Source organism: Chionomys nivalis, chromosome 4 (assembly GCF_950005125.1).
Source record: "Chionomys nivalis chromosome 4, mChiNiv1.1, whole genome shotgun sequence".
Classification (NCBI taxonomy): domain Eukaryota; kingdom Metazoa; phylum Chordata; class Mammalia; order Rodentia; family Cricetidae; genus Chionomys; species Chionomys nivalis.
This window is the reverse complement of record NC_080089.1, coordinates 81,388,955-81,404,004: the sequence shown is the minus strand read 5'-3', so window position 1 is coordinate 81,404,004 and position 15,050 is coordinate 81,388,955. Positions and strand designations below refer to the sequence as shown.

Here is a 15,050-nt window from a genome sequence, read left to right as displayed (position 1 = left end):
GCATGCGTGACCACCTCTCAATTTTCTTGTGGGCTTTACGGATTTGAACTCAGCTCCCCATGCTCACTCAACAAGCATTCTTGGTTGAGACATCTTCTCAGGCTTAGTCATATTTTCAGTTCACTCGAATTCTTTACAAGGTAAAGTGCGATGTTAGATAGTGTTGTATGGTTATCAGTTAGAATTTAGCATATCCATCCCCTGATACATTTATCATATCTATGTGTAGTAAGAACATTCTTCCTCAGTGTACTGGATGATAGGGTTACTTTGTTATGTGAATTAAGTGGTTTAACAAAATCTGAACATTCTCTTGGAGTGTAAACAGTGTTGACTAGCCTAAACAGTGTAATTTTTGAAACTCTTTTTTACTTAACATTACATAGCAAATATTTTTGTTTGTTTGGACATAATAGGTTTCTATGTCTTTTTTTGACATAATAGGTGAAGTATTATAGACATCTTGCACCTGATCACTTGCTGCAAATCTGTCATCGACTAGGACCTCTTCTTGAGCAAGAAATTCCTCAGAGTGTTCCTGGAGTTCAAACTTTATTAGGAGCTGGGAGACAGTCCTTGTTACGTACAAATAAAAGTATGAACTTTTTTTTTCAATTTAGACATTCTTTTTCTCAATTTTTATATTTTATTTTTGTATTTATAAAATGTATGTTTTGATAGGCTGCAAGCATGTGGTATGGAAAGGATCTGCTTTGGCTGCACTACATTGTGGAAGGCCACCAGAGTCTCCAGTTAACTATGGTAGCCCGCCTAGCATTGGTGAGTTGAGTTTACTCATATCATGTTGTGATGTCCTCTAGGTAAAAGACTAATGAAAATAGAGTTTTTAATTACTGTGATGTCACAGAGCTTTATATTATGCATATCAACATTCAAAGATGAGAAACTTCTCAGATTACGTAAGTAAATAACTTTAATAATGGTCATAATGTACAATTATAAATTATAGGCATTGTTTCTTATGAAGATTGGGCATCTCAATGTTTTATTTTTTCCTCAGACTTCCTTACTAAAAGTTACGTTATGTTCATTTAATTCGTATTATAATTCCAGTTCATTGTAATCTTAGTAAATAACTAGTTTGGTTTTCTTTTAATAAGCATTACATATTTTAATCTAAAGTTTCAAAGAGAACGAATTTGCAAATAAGTTTTCCTCTTGAATTGCTTTTTAGACACAGCCCATCGCCTCCATTCTATCTAGACTTTCTAGACATAGCCTATCACTTCTTGTGAATTTATAGAATGTTCTCAGGTATAGACTTCTTGATCTGTCTTCTACTTTTCTCTCTTCCAGTATATTGTCTAATATTATAATTTTAACTTTATGACTTTACCTTTACTCTTCTAAAAGCAGTAATAAAAAGGTAAATTATGACATTTTAGAGATATTTATTTCATCTACCATTATGTCAGCCCCTGGCTATTAGAGGTCTTCTGCTTGTTCTAGCTTCTTTTCTCACATGCCCGCTCCTGCCTGATGTCTTTTAGTGGGGCTGAAAAATTCTTAGTATTTTTTTTTTTTAGTTACTCTGTTGCTCTCTTTCTGTTTACAATATTTTCTTTCTGTTATGCATTCTGGATCATTTCATTTTACCTGTTTTCTAAAAGTATCTTGATATTTTTATGTTATATAATCATAGTTGGTTCTATTTTTTTTATCTTTTATTGGTAAGATTTATCACCATTTTAGTATTAATCTAAGATTAAAAATAATTCTATAAAATATGCTGTACTGCTTTTTCCTATTCCTTTCTTCCCTTCAGTTCATACTTTATCCCTCTATGTGTAATCCTCACTTAGCACCCCTCACCTAAGCATATTCATTCCAGTCTGCTTTCTCAGTAGCTGTTTTCCTTTCACAACTCATTTTCTTGTGCTTTCTTCATCGTAGGTTTTAGCTTAACAGTTTCACACTTTGTGATTAGTCGTTTTAAGCATCTATTTTCTTTACATTTTATATTGCCCTTTGCTTCTTAATTTATCTGTCTTTAAATATACTTCTCATTTCCATTTGACATAATGCTAACTTAAAATTCTTTTCACTTTTCTATCCTCTGGAAACATTGTAAAAACTTTGTAAAAGGGGCATTGCCCCTCCAAGGTCATTTTTTCCTTTCTTTTTTTTTTCTTTCATAAAATAGGATAGCTCTTAAAGCTTTCAAAGATGTGTTTGCATTATACCAAAGTTCTTTTGTTTAAATTTCCATTTCAAGTTACAGTTGACAAAACAAAGGAGTACGTTTTTGAAAAATGCACAATTTCCATGGGGATTTTAGTACTTACAAAGTTGTGCTTTCGTTTCTTAAGTAAATAATTGATCAAATTTATTTTTAAGTTATAGATGAGATTAAAAATTCCCCCATCCCATGATGTATTTGACAAGGAACTTACTATGAATTCAGATGCACTCACCACTCCTTTCAGTTCTCTCTATACCTTTTCCCATAGTGATTATTGAGTTTGGTGTTGTGTTTTCATCTTTGTAAATGAAACAGTTTGTTATCTTTTCATTAGGTCTTTGATTTTTTTCAATTTCTTCAAAAATCCTTTGAATTTAATATTTGAACATTTCCTGGAAAAATTTTTGGAAATTGGATAATTCATAGTCAGGCTGAGTAGATCTTATATAGATATTAGTGCTTTATTCAGTTCCTCCAGTAAGACTCAATAAAATAAAATAGTCTCCTGTTATAGGAGGAGCGGGCCTGCTTCTCATCCCGGCCACCTGGCTAACTTAACCCCTGAAATAATCACACAGAAATTGTATTAATTAAATCACTGCCTGACCCATTAGCTCTAGCCTCTTATTGGCTAACTCTCACATCTTGATTAACCCATTTCTATTAAACCTGTGTATCACCATGTGACTGTGGCTTACCGGCAAGATTCTAACCTACGTCCGTCTCAGGCAGGAGATTGATTGCATCTGCCTGTCTGCCCTTCTTTTCAGCATTCAGTTCTGCCTACTCCGCCTACCTAATTTTTGCCCTATCAAAAGGCCAAGGCAGTTTCTTTATTCAACCAATGAAAGCAACACATAGACAGAAGGACCTCCTACACCAGTCTCCCACAAAATAATTTACTTTTATTACATAAATGCTTTGATTGCTTAGGGACAGCAAGTATAAATAAAGGTTAGTGTAAAATAGCTTTGAGTTTGCAGAACAAGTGGTGTCATTTGCATATCATAGCAGCTCTGTTAAAAGACCCCTTTTAGGACACTCCTGCATTGCTGGTGGGAGTGCAAGCTGGAATAACCCCTTTGGATATCAGTGTGGCAATTTCTCAAAAAATTAGGAAACAACCTTCCTCGACCCAGCAATACCACTTTTGGGTTATATCCAAAAGATGTTCAACTGTGCCCTAAGTACATGTGCTCAGCTATGTTCATAGCAGCATTGTTTGTCATAACCAGAACCTGGAAACAACCTAAATGCTCCTCTACTGAAGAATGGATAAGGAAAATGTGGTACATTTACACAATGGAGTACTACATAGCAGAAAAAATAATGACATCTTGAAATTTGTAGACAAATGTATGGAGCTAGAAAACATCATTTTGAGTGACGTAACCCAGACCCACAAAGACAATTATCATATGTACTCACTCTTAAGTGGCTTTTAAACATAAAGCAAAGAAAACCAGCCTACAAATCACAATCCCAGAGAACCTAGACAACAATGAGGACTCTAAGAAAGACATACATGATGGATCTAATCTACATGGGAAGTAGAAAAAGACAAGATCTCCTGATTAAATTGGGAGAATAGGGACCTTGGGAGAGGGTTGAAGGGGAGGGGAGAAGTAGGGAAGGGAGCAGAGAAAAAATGTAAAGCTCAATAAAAGTCAATAGAAAAAGAGACCCCTTTTATTAATGAAGAAACTGAATTGTAGACTTGGTAACAAATCTAGTGCGTTCCCTGGTTGCTTTGATTTGCAGCTTCTGCATTTAGTTTTATATAATTATTATATAGCACTCTTTTACTTCCATGAAATAACTTATGCTTTAACATACCAGCTGTGTCCATAATTGAGTATAGCAATTGTTGGAAGTGTGCCTTAGTATAGGGACTGTAGAAATAATGAATTGTGGCTATTCTCTCAAGTTTATGTATTGTCAGATAAGTACTTGAATTTGAAATTAGAGACTCAGTTTCCTAAGAAAATTATAGGAATCTTCATGTGTTAGACTTAAAACTGAGGATAATTTTGAACTTGAGATTCTCCTCCCTTTACCTCTTGAGAGCTGAGATTGTAGGTGTGTACCTTACCACACCTTTTCTCACGCAAGGGATAGAACTCGGTGTTTTCAGTGTATAAGAACTCTACCAACCCAACTAAGCTACATTCCTAACCCCAAATTTTGTAGTTTGAATAATTGGATTTGTTTTATTTAATTAACTTTTGCTGTTCGTTGCATCCTTTCCAGTTTCGTTTTCATTGCTACCGCAATAAATTATCTTAAAGCAAAACTTACGTTATCCTGTGCATTTCTCACTGAAGACTTGAATGCATTTTCACTGGAATTTAGTTAAAATGCATCTGCCACATGTTCTTTGTCCTTTTGTATTTTGTGTGCTAATCATACTAGACTTACTTTGTTTGGGGCTTTTTCTCTTTTTTTCTTTTTATTGAGATTCTCATTGTGCATTTCAGGCTGACTTAGAATTCCAAGTCTCTACCACCTTGTCTAGCTCTGTCACTGACGTCTTGAAATTTTTATTGCATTTATTTTGTTTGTGAGTGGTGTGTGCATGCATGTACTACACATGTGTATGGAGGTCAGAGAACAACTTGTGAGGATTGATTTTTTTTTTTTTTTTTTTTTTTTTTTCCCTTTTCATTTTCCCCACCATGTTGGTCCTAGGGATTGAACTCCAGGTAATTCGGCTTGTCAGCAAATCCTTTAACCCTTTTCCTATCTCCACTTTTTTAATGTTCTTTAAGGCCCCAGGGTGCATGCTGTTCTCTCAACTTGGGACTATATTCCCCTCCTGTCAACATATTTTGTCTATTTTTCAGTTTTTAGATTTCTAGATAAGTTCCTTCAACCCTCCCCCCCCCCATATGTTTGGAACCTTTACTATATGTTCCAAAATTTCTTGATAACACTTACCATTGTTTGTACCAGGCACTTTCTTTTGGGTCACCAATCAGCCCCCAAATTGTGACATGGAGACGACTTATTAGGCTTTTTTTCTGGCTAGCTCTTTTAACTTAAAATAACCTGTTTATCTACCTTTTGCCTAAGGGCTTCTTACTTTTTATTTCCTTGCTTCTTGTGTTTGGCTGACTGGCAGCTGCTTGTTTTCTGACCCTGGGTGTGTCCCCCTTTCTTTTGTCATTCTTTTGTCCTTTCCTTGTATTCTTCTCTAGCCTACGTTTCTTCTCCTAATTATTCTCTCTGCCTTCCAGCCCTGCCTATCTCTACTGCATAACTATTGCCTTTTTAGCTTTTTATTAGACCAGTCAGGCTCCTCAAGATACCTTAGGCAGGAAACAAATGCAACACACTTTTATATAATTAACACACACATCCTTACATTGTTAAGCTAATGTAGCATAAACAAATGTAACACATCTTTGCCCAATTAAAATAATATTCCACAACAATCTTATAAATTCTTATTTTCTGTCTTTCTTCCTTGCTAAGCTCAATCTCCATAAGTATAAGTACCATGTCTTCTTTGTTAACATCCTATTGCCTAAACTTGGCTCAATGAGCTCTGTAAATGTTAGTTGGCTCAAAGTTAAATGACTGAGATGTTTGACATAGAAAAAACTATATAACGTTTTAAGGGTAGACATCTAAGTTTGATCCCCAGCACTAACGAAAAACTAATTTTTATTTTTTTCTGAGACAGGGTCTCTCTGTGTAGCCTTGCCTGTCCTGGAACTCATACTGTACACCAGGCTGGCCTCGAACTTAGAGATCTGCCTGCCTCTGCCTCCCAAGAACTGTGATTAAAGGTGTCCCTCACCATACCTGGCCAAAAACTAAAAAAAATTAAAGAATTTTTATTAAAATAACTAGATTTTTTTTTGCCAATGCTTAAAATTTAAAAGTACTCGTTTACTGTAGTATTTTCTAGTTGAAGTAACATCAGATTGGTTTCTAGTAAAGAAAAGGGGGAATAAATACCATCTCTAGAATAATAATAGTCATTCTTTTCTTTTTCATGTTATTTCCTATGTATTTGGCTTATGTAACTTTTTGCATAATTCCTGGGATTATCATTTCTTCCTGCCTGAAATTTCACCTGCTTTGCTTCTTCTTTTTGGACCTTGTTCATCTCCTAAAGTATTTACTAAATCTATTTTTCTTTTTTTTTTTTTTTAAATAAAACAACTGAACACCAAAGCTGAATATGTGAGGATTATACCAATCCTTTTATTTACATTAGTAAAATAAGGAGAAAAGCTTTCATGGTTATTCTGTTGCCCAAGAGATTATTTCTTTCTATTTTCCATTACCTCTCAATTATTATTATTAACCTGATTATGAGATTGTCCATTTAATACTGTAATCATTGTATTTGGCTGAAGTTGGAGCTGTTCATTATGTAATTTATCTTGCTCTGCTCTAGGTGGTACTGTAGAAGTGAACCAAATCATGTTGAAATATTTTCCATATGTTATCTGGCCTTCAAATTGGGATTTTTAGTTTGTCATTTTCTGCACATGTCTTTATTAAAAGTATCAGAATAATTTTCATGTTTCTAGAGTGCATTAGATTTTCCCTTTTAAATCTTAAATAAAATAGAACTTAGCTATCTTTGATCTATCTTTTACTTTAAAGCACAATGAATTTGTGTAAATGTATGTATGTGCAGGTACAAACCCATGCATACACATGTGGAGGCCAGAAGTATATCACATGTCATACTCTGTTGCTCTTCATCTCAGTTCTTGAATCAGGATCTCTTATCAAGTTTCTTGGATATCACTGTCTTTTCCTCTTCAAGCACTGATGCCATAAATGATGTCTGGCTTTTATGTGGGTGCCCTGGTCCAAACTCAGACCCTTATGTATGCCTAGCAAACATTTTACTTTCTGAGCCAACCCCTCAGTGAGAGATTTCAAACTTATAACCAGATGCAGTCATAGTTTCTTTTGGGTTGCCATTCTGCAAATAATGACATGGAAACTTATTAATTATAAAACTTGGCTGTTAGCTTAAGCTTGTTTCTAGCTAGTTATTATAACTTAAACTGTTTCTATTAGTGTAAGTTCTGCCACGTGGCTTTTTATTCTCCATTCTGTAAGTCCCAACTTGCTCTGTGTGTCTTGCTGGTATCTCCCCAGCACCTAGATTTATCTCCTGAGTTCCTCTCTCTGCAGAAATCCCGCCTAACTTCTCCTACCTAGCTGTTGGCCACTCAGCTCTTTATTAGGCTAATCAGAATAAAACAGTGAGCATTTTCACACAGTGCGATCGAGTATCCCACAACAACCAAAGCGAGGGCCTGTTATGCTTATCTTCTGGCTTGCAAATCAGAATGAGAGATGATGAAATTTTTTTGTTGTTGATTTTGCTTTTTGAGGTGTTGTCTTCTGATGGAGTCCTATGCTTGCACTCTTTCTGCCTTGTTCTCCTTTATGCTGGAGTTACAGATGTGTTCCATTGTGCCTACCAATATGTAAATTCTTTCTATCATTTTTAGTCCATATAAAATTGGCAGTGGGCAATTTCTGTAGCATAATATATTTTCATATTCTTTTATCTTTATTTTTAATGTTTTTTGTGATTAAATTTCTTGAATCTTAAGTATATTCTATTAAACTTTGGGTGTAAGTTAATCTTTTTAGATATTATAGAAAGAATAGGAGAAAGCTTGGAAAATAGAGAAAAGCTTTTGAAAAAAATCAGTGTAATTGGTTATGTGCTATTATTTTGGTATATTTTCTTTTAGTCTTTTCCTACTATTGATGTAAGCAACATGGAGTATACTGATACCATGGTGTTGGGATTATTACAATTTACTTCCAGTTTTCTTTCTGTTGAGGCATATAGATCTTATGGTAAAGATAAGACTATATACACAGTGCTTTGAGTAGTTTCTAGAATGTAGGATAGTACTCAGTAAATGTTACTAATTATGAGCCATTATTTCCAGATACATTGCATTGACATTTCTCAGCATTCTTGAACTTCATCTGCTAATATTTAACTTTTAAAAAATACAATTATTTTTGTTTATGGGTACATCTGTGCTGCAGTGCTCCCATGAAGGTCAGAGGGCAACTAGTAGTCGTCAGTTCTCTCATTCCTGGGGATCAAACTCCAAAGGCTTTGGGGCAAGTGACTTTAACCATTGTATCATCTTTTTGGCCTAGTTTTTATGCTATTGAAGTCCTTCTATCATGACCCTCTCTAGCTGTAATGACTGGAAGTTGATAGCTTTCTTCTTCAGTGATTTTTTTTCCCAACATATTTGATGTATAGTTTCTAGTGTCATGCCTTAGAGATTTATAACTAGTGTTTTGTTGGCTTTTTTACTGCCACTGTCATACATCTTTTATATTAGAAGCCTTTTGTGGTCCTTTGAAATAGCATTTTGAGTAAATTAATATGCCATATTAAATACTTGATACCATGCACTATATTTGTGTGATAGGAATCCTGAAATGACTATTATTCTGTAAGGACAAGTATTTGTTTAGCATGAACTTAGGATCATAGAGGAATTGCTCTCTGAATGTTTGGATACAGAACTATTTCACTAAAATTGAAGATGGGACACATGATAATTTGGGATTTTTAGCTCTTTGTTCTAATTAAAGTTTAGTTTCATAGATTTCCAAAGTCTTTAATACAGATATTGATTGTAAGCCTTATTTATATTCAGAAAGCCTTTTTTGACATAATTAAGATTAAAATGAAACCTAGTTACAGATTATTCACAGTTCATTCTTTTTGTTTTAATTTAGGAAACATTTAGGTGTATTTTTATAAGTCCTACTTATGTAAACATTTTACTTAGTTAAACTCAAAACACTCATTTGTGAATGTTTGTACACCATGGTCGTAGAATTAAATTAAACAAAATAGTAAAATAAAATTAATATACATTATTTGAAACAACCTGTGAAAATGCCTCAGTGTTACTTATCTGAGTTCGTATTTTGTATTAAAAAAAAAAAAAAGACTTGGGTTGCTCAAATATGCCGAGATGCTTTCTGTATTTTGCCTCTTCATTTTCTTCTCTTCTAATTGTTCTTTTACAGAAATTGTTTCTCTGGGTTTGGAATCTGCAGCAGCGTATCTTCTTGTATTCTTTAGGTTGATAGACAGGCTTTGCTATTGTAAATTTGTAGTTCCGGGGCCCTCCGGTTCTAATGTTAATGAGGAAACAACTTTCCTATATGAGATTAGGTAGTATATCAAATGTTATATTCATCTTAAAGAGCTTTTAAAAATTATAGTTAATTTTGATCTTTGAGCTTGGGTCCTTTATTTTTTACTTGAATGCTTGTACATTACTTTGCAAAAGGAGAAAAAGTAAGATTTGAGAGGGAAACAGTATTCCTGCTTCAGTATTTATTTGTTGATTTTTGCCATATGTATTTATGTATTTTTTTTTACTGTCATTGAAAATGTAGTTACCAGGCAGGCAGTGGTGGTTCACCTCTTAAAAAGGAAAAAAAAAAAACAAAAAAAAACCAGTTACTAAAGTTACTAAGATATTGTAGATGCTTGTCTGTGACAGCTGTTTGTGTGCTTGTGCATGTGCATATACGTATGCTTTTTCCTACCTTAAGTGAACTTGGTACAACTAATGCTTGTATAATAAATTAAACTGGGGTAACGTTGCTGAAGTTTATCTAAAATCACCAGCTATAAGAACTTGATAATGAAAGATGTCAGTTTATGAGCAAATGATTCTAAATTGAGACTTGCAATATTTTTACTTAATTTCTTCAAAATTAGTTAATCAAGATTGAAATAGTTTAAAATAGACTAATGAAAAATACCCAGAAACATTAAAATGCCATTAATTGTAAAACTAAAATGCTTAGTAATGGCATAGATTAGCCTGCCATAATTGTTAATTACAGTTTAAATAGAAAAAAGGAGAATTATTAAAATTTAAAGGCTATATACAGTGGTTAGTTATTTAGGGGAGTATAAGTGTTTAAAAGTTATCTTAATCACTGTTCTGTTGCTGTGAAGAGCCACTGTGACCAAGAGGTTTAGTCCATTATCATCTTGATGGTGAGCATGATGCCATGCAGGCAGTCATGGTGCTGGAGAAGCAGTTGAGAGCTATATCCTCATCTGCAGGCAGAGAGAGACAGAGGCACACTAGGCCTGGCATTGGTTTTTAAACCCACTCCCAGTGGCACTTCCTCCAAGGCCACACCTCCTAATTTTTTTAATCCCTTCAAGAGTTTCAATCCCTGGTGATTTAGCATTAAAATGAGTCTCTGGGGCTCATTCTCATGCAAACCACCATATTCCATTTTCTGGCCCCCATATGCTTGTTGCTGCTATATCATAATGCAAAATACATTTAATAGCCCAGCTTCAAAAATCTTCATAATTTTTCATAGTTTCAATACTCTTTAAACATCCAGAATCTCTTTTGAGACTCAAGGCTGTCTCTTAACTGTATCCCCCTGTAAATCAAAAAAAAAAAAAAAAAAAAAAATCCCATACTTCCAGTATATAATGACACAGAATACACATTACCATTCCAAAAGAGAGGAAAGAGAGCATAATGAGGAAATACTGTACCAAAGCAAGACCGAAAACCAGCAAATTCTGCATTTTCATGTTTGATGGCAAAGTGCTCTTCAGATTTCCAACTGTTTTCAGCTTTATTAACTTCATACTTGTCTCTTGGACTGGTTTCACACCTGGGCTATATCCTCAGCAGGTATCCCATGCTTCTGGCATCTCCAAGTTTTGGGCTCTCCAACACAACCAAGGTTCCACCTTCACAGCTTGATGTAGGGGCGTCTGAGCATCCATGCAGACACCCCTGCCACATGCCTGGCCTCAGCAGCTTTTTTTTAGCCACAGTGGGAGATTGTTAGAACCCTTTTCTTGATTCCTTGGCTCTAAAGCCAGAACAATGTGGTCATGACTAAAGCTGCTAAGTTCTGCTTGTTGAGACTGGAACTTAGGCCGCCCCCCAACTCCCCTTCTTTCTGTTACTGATAGTCTCCTTCACTGTAGCATGATTAATAAAAACCCAGAGACAGAAATTGGGGTTCAACTTAATGAAGACCAGAAAAGCAAAAACAGCCAGCCACTGGCTCTTACCTCTACTTCAAACAGAAGTAGAGATCTTGCCTCCAGGAATCTCAGAATGAAACTGTGTCTTGAGAGCTGTCTCCTTATGCCTTATATTTCTCTCTAGGGCTGGGATTAAAGGTGTACACCACTGGGATTAAAGGCATGCCAACTAGTGTGGCTTCTGGGATTAAAGGTGTGTTATCACTGCCTGGTCTGTAAGGCTGACCAGTGGGGCTCTTTTATTCTCTGATCTTCAGAAAGCTTTATTTATTAAAATACAAGTGAAATATTACATTTCACTGCTTACACTTTCCTTTAGTTCCTTTTCAAAGTTAGAAGCTTAACTGGGTGGAATCTTGTACTGAGGTCATACTCCTTTATTCCATTTATATATGAAGCTATGGAGATCACTCTCAGAAACTCACTTTATCGCAGATGTATTAAAAGCCTAAATGAGAAATGCAAGCAAAAATTTATAGTTATTTATTGTACTGTTTTCTCAGTAACACTACTGAACTGGGAGAAAGTGAGAAAGGAAAAATTGCTATTAATTATTGTATAAAATGTGATAGTGTCAAAGGACAGCATTACATAAGCCAAGTATGTTGTAGAAAATGGAAGTGATTTTACATAACATATCTGGAGGAACTGAAGTTTGTAAAGAGTAACTTGCTTAAGCTTGTAAGAACTCGCAGACTGAAGCAGCATGCACAGGTCTGCACCAGATCCTCAGTGTGTATTTTAATGTATGGCTTTCAGTTTAGTTTTTTTGTTTTTTCATGAGACTCTTGAATTTGTAGACGAGAGAACATCTGATTCTTGTGCCTTTCCTCTTTGTCTCTTTTCCTTCTGTTTCTTTGTATTGTCCAACTTCATTGTGATAGTTTTTGATTTATCTTATTTCTTAAATTTTGTTAAATTTTATTATTATCTTTTAGCCTGTTCTTTTCTAATGAGAGGTAGGAAGGAAGTGGGTAAGGATGGGAGGGAGAAGTGGGAGAAACTGCAAGGAATAGAGGAAGGGGAAACTGCACTGAGGATATATTGTGTGAGAAAATAATCTATTTTCAATAAAAGGAAAAAAGTAACCTGCTTAACATTTCTTTTGTCAGATTTGAATACAAATACTGCATAGGTTTTAAAGTAACTATTTTTGAACAAAACTTGTATAATTTATGAAATCACGTTGAGTGGGGGTTTTGCATTGTACTTTTGCATTATGTTTTATTTTCTAAATTGACTATACACCAATATTGTGACTAGAGAAATAATTCAGTTCTTGAGAAATAGCTAGAAGAACAAAGTGATTTGTTTGCGAAGTTTTGCTCTCTGGTACAGAAATTAATGTGCTTAACTACAGCTTGATACTTTACATGCACAGGTATTTTGCATACACAAGTATTTCGTATAATGTGGACTTTTCACCTATGAGAGTCAAAGCAATTGATATTTCAGTGGCTAATTTCCAAAATTTTTCTTTTTTTATTTTTTCAGAGTGAGGTTGGATATTTAGTGGTTATGAAAGGGAGGGGAGAAGGGGAGAAGAGCAGAGAAGGAGGGGGGGAGACAGAAGCTGGAAGCTACCTCTCCGAGAGACAGAAAAGAGCCAAAATTTTTATTTCATTACTGATTTATTTTCAGAAAATTGAGTAAATATAATTTTGTTATGCTCTTTTCTATTTAGCAGAGTAGTTGAAATACAAAGCAGTGTTTGGAGATTGAAAATATCTTTTTATTTATTAGATACAGAGACCCTCCGTTTTTATTTTTTTCTTAAACCTAGTTATTTTATTACTATGTTACTTATTTGTTAATTCACCAAATACATGTTGATCTAAAAATAGCCACGTTTTAGACTAAGTACAAAACAAACAAAATATATTATCTATGGACTTATGTTGTATGTATGTTATGGGAAGAGGCAGGAAATAAATATGGTATATACAAATGTGATTTTATCTGTAAATGAGTTTTTTTATTAAGTAAATACATAACTACATAAAGGGTATCAAGGGTTACCAGTGGTGGAAGTGGATTGTGATTTTCAATGGGCAAATTAGTTTTGGTTTTATAGAAAGGTGACAGACATTTGAGGAAACATTAAAAGAACAAACAAACACCCCCTTCCTACCCCCCCACCCCCACTGGGCATGGTAGGCAGAAGGTACAACTAATGCAAACACCCTAAATTAGAAGCATGTTTGATGTGTTGGAAGAACGAAGCAGGTAATTAGTACCTGAAGCTGACAAAGTAGAGAGAAGTAACAAATGAATGCAGGCAGGTAGTGGACTACTTCTTAGGGTAGTTTCCTGTTGATGTGGTAAAATACCCTGTCAAAATCAGCTTAACAGGGAAAAGGTTTACTTGGCTCACAATTACAGGTTACAGTACTTTATCAGGAGGGAAATCAAGACATCAGGAACTGGAAATAGCTAGTTATATTGGATTCGTAGTCTAAAGCTGAGAACAATGAATTCATTCACGCATGCCAGTGCTCAGCTTTCCCTCGCAATTTTATATAGTCAGGAAATGATTCCACCCACAATTACGATGTGTTTCCACACATTAATTGATCAAGACAGTCTCAGACATTCTCAGAGGTTAGCCTTACTATGGACAGTCCCTTAGATGTGTACCCTGGAGACCTTCTTCCTTCTTGTCATGTTGACAGTTAATAGTAACCATCATATGAGACAAGTTTATGTACAACCTAGGTAGGTTCGTATTAAAGGAAGTGAAAATACTGTAGGTTTGAATAGAAAAGGTGTGGTAAGCATGAGACGTGAAGTTGGGAAACATTTGAAATTCACTAGTCTGCCAAGAGGGATATCTTTTTGTCTTGGGATGATAAGAAAGAATTCCCAAGGGGGAATGATTTAGTGTTATTTGGTAGAATTTAGAAATATTTCATTTCTTCATAATTAGGAAGATAAACATACTTTTTGACCAAACTTATATTTCCACTTAAAATTAGAACTATAAGTAACCTCATAAAGGAACAATTGCTTTTTATCCCATTACATCTGTTTAGCCATGTTCATTTAAAACATTGATATTGTATTCTAGTGAGATTTTAAAATTTTTGTAATTTGAGACATTTCTTTTTTACTCAATATAATTAGCCTATTATTAGAATATTAATAATTGCCATTTACTTTCCCCCCATGAAACTAAGTTACATTAAACAACGTTATATATCTTATTAACCAAGATTCACCTATATTCCTTTTTGTTTAAAAGGGTCTGCATTTGCTTGTGAATGAAATACAAGATAATTTTTATTTTTCAGTGAAATAGATCTAGAAGGATAGATAGATGTTATAGTAATGGTATAATAAAAGAAAAAGTGAAGTCATTGAGTCCTAAATTATCTTTTAATTTGTAAAAGTAACCTACTTTGATACAGTTGTCTTTTTCCAAATTTGACCACAATTGTATTTTAATGTTCTTTCCTCTTTAATTCTTATAGTTACACTGTTTGAATCACCGACTCAATTACCTGATATCTCTATAAATTATTTCCATACCATGTCACATCTTTAGTGCTGTTGCTAGGGTCATAACTTACTTGAAAGTATGTTTTCTACTACAGGATAGAATGCTAACTAATTAATTACTTGTTAACTGTCACTAAGTGTAGTTAAAGATAGTTTCTTGTGTAATTACTTGTTAACTGTCACTAAGTGTGGTTAAAGATAGTTTCTTGTGTTTCTAGAATTTTTTTTGCAGACTTCACTGTTTCAGTCATGTGGGTTTTTATTTTTTCCAGTTGACTCATATTT

The 15,050-nt window shown here is 34.4% G+C and overlaps 1 protein-coding gene across 2 annotated transcripts in view; it reads left to right on the top strand.

Annotated features, from left to right (window-relative positions):
* The window catches only part of Phip (pleckstrin homology domain interacting protein), a 119,054-nt gene that overhangs the window by 13,261 nt on the left and 90,743 nt on the right, over window positions 1-15,050 (top strand). For both annotated transcript variants that reach the window (XM_057766557.1, XM_057766556.1), the window contains exons 5-6: window positions 445-595; window positions 682-780. In XM_057766557.1, the coding sequence (XP_057622540.1) occupies window positions 445-595; window positions 682-780 (250 nt within the window). The remainder of the gene's footprint in view (window positions 1-444; window positions 596-681; window positions 781-15,050) is intronic.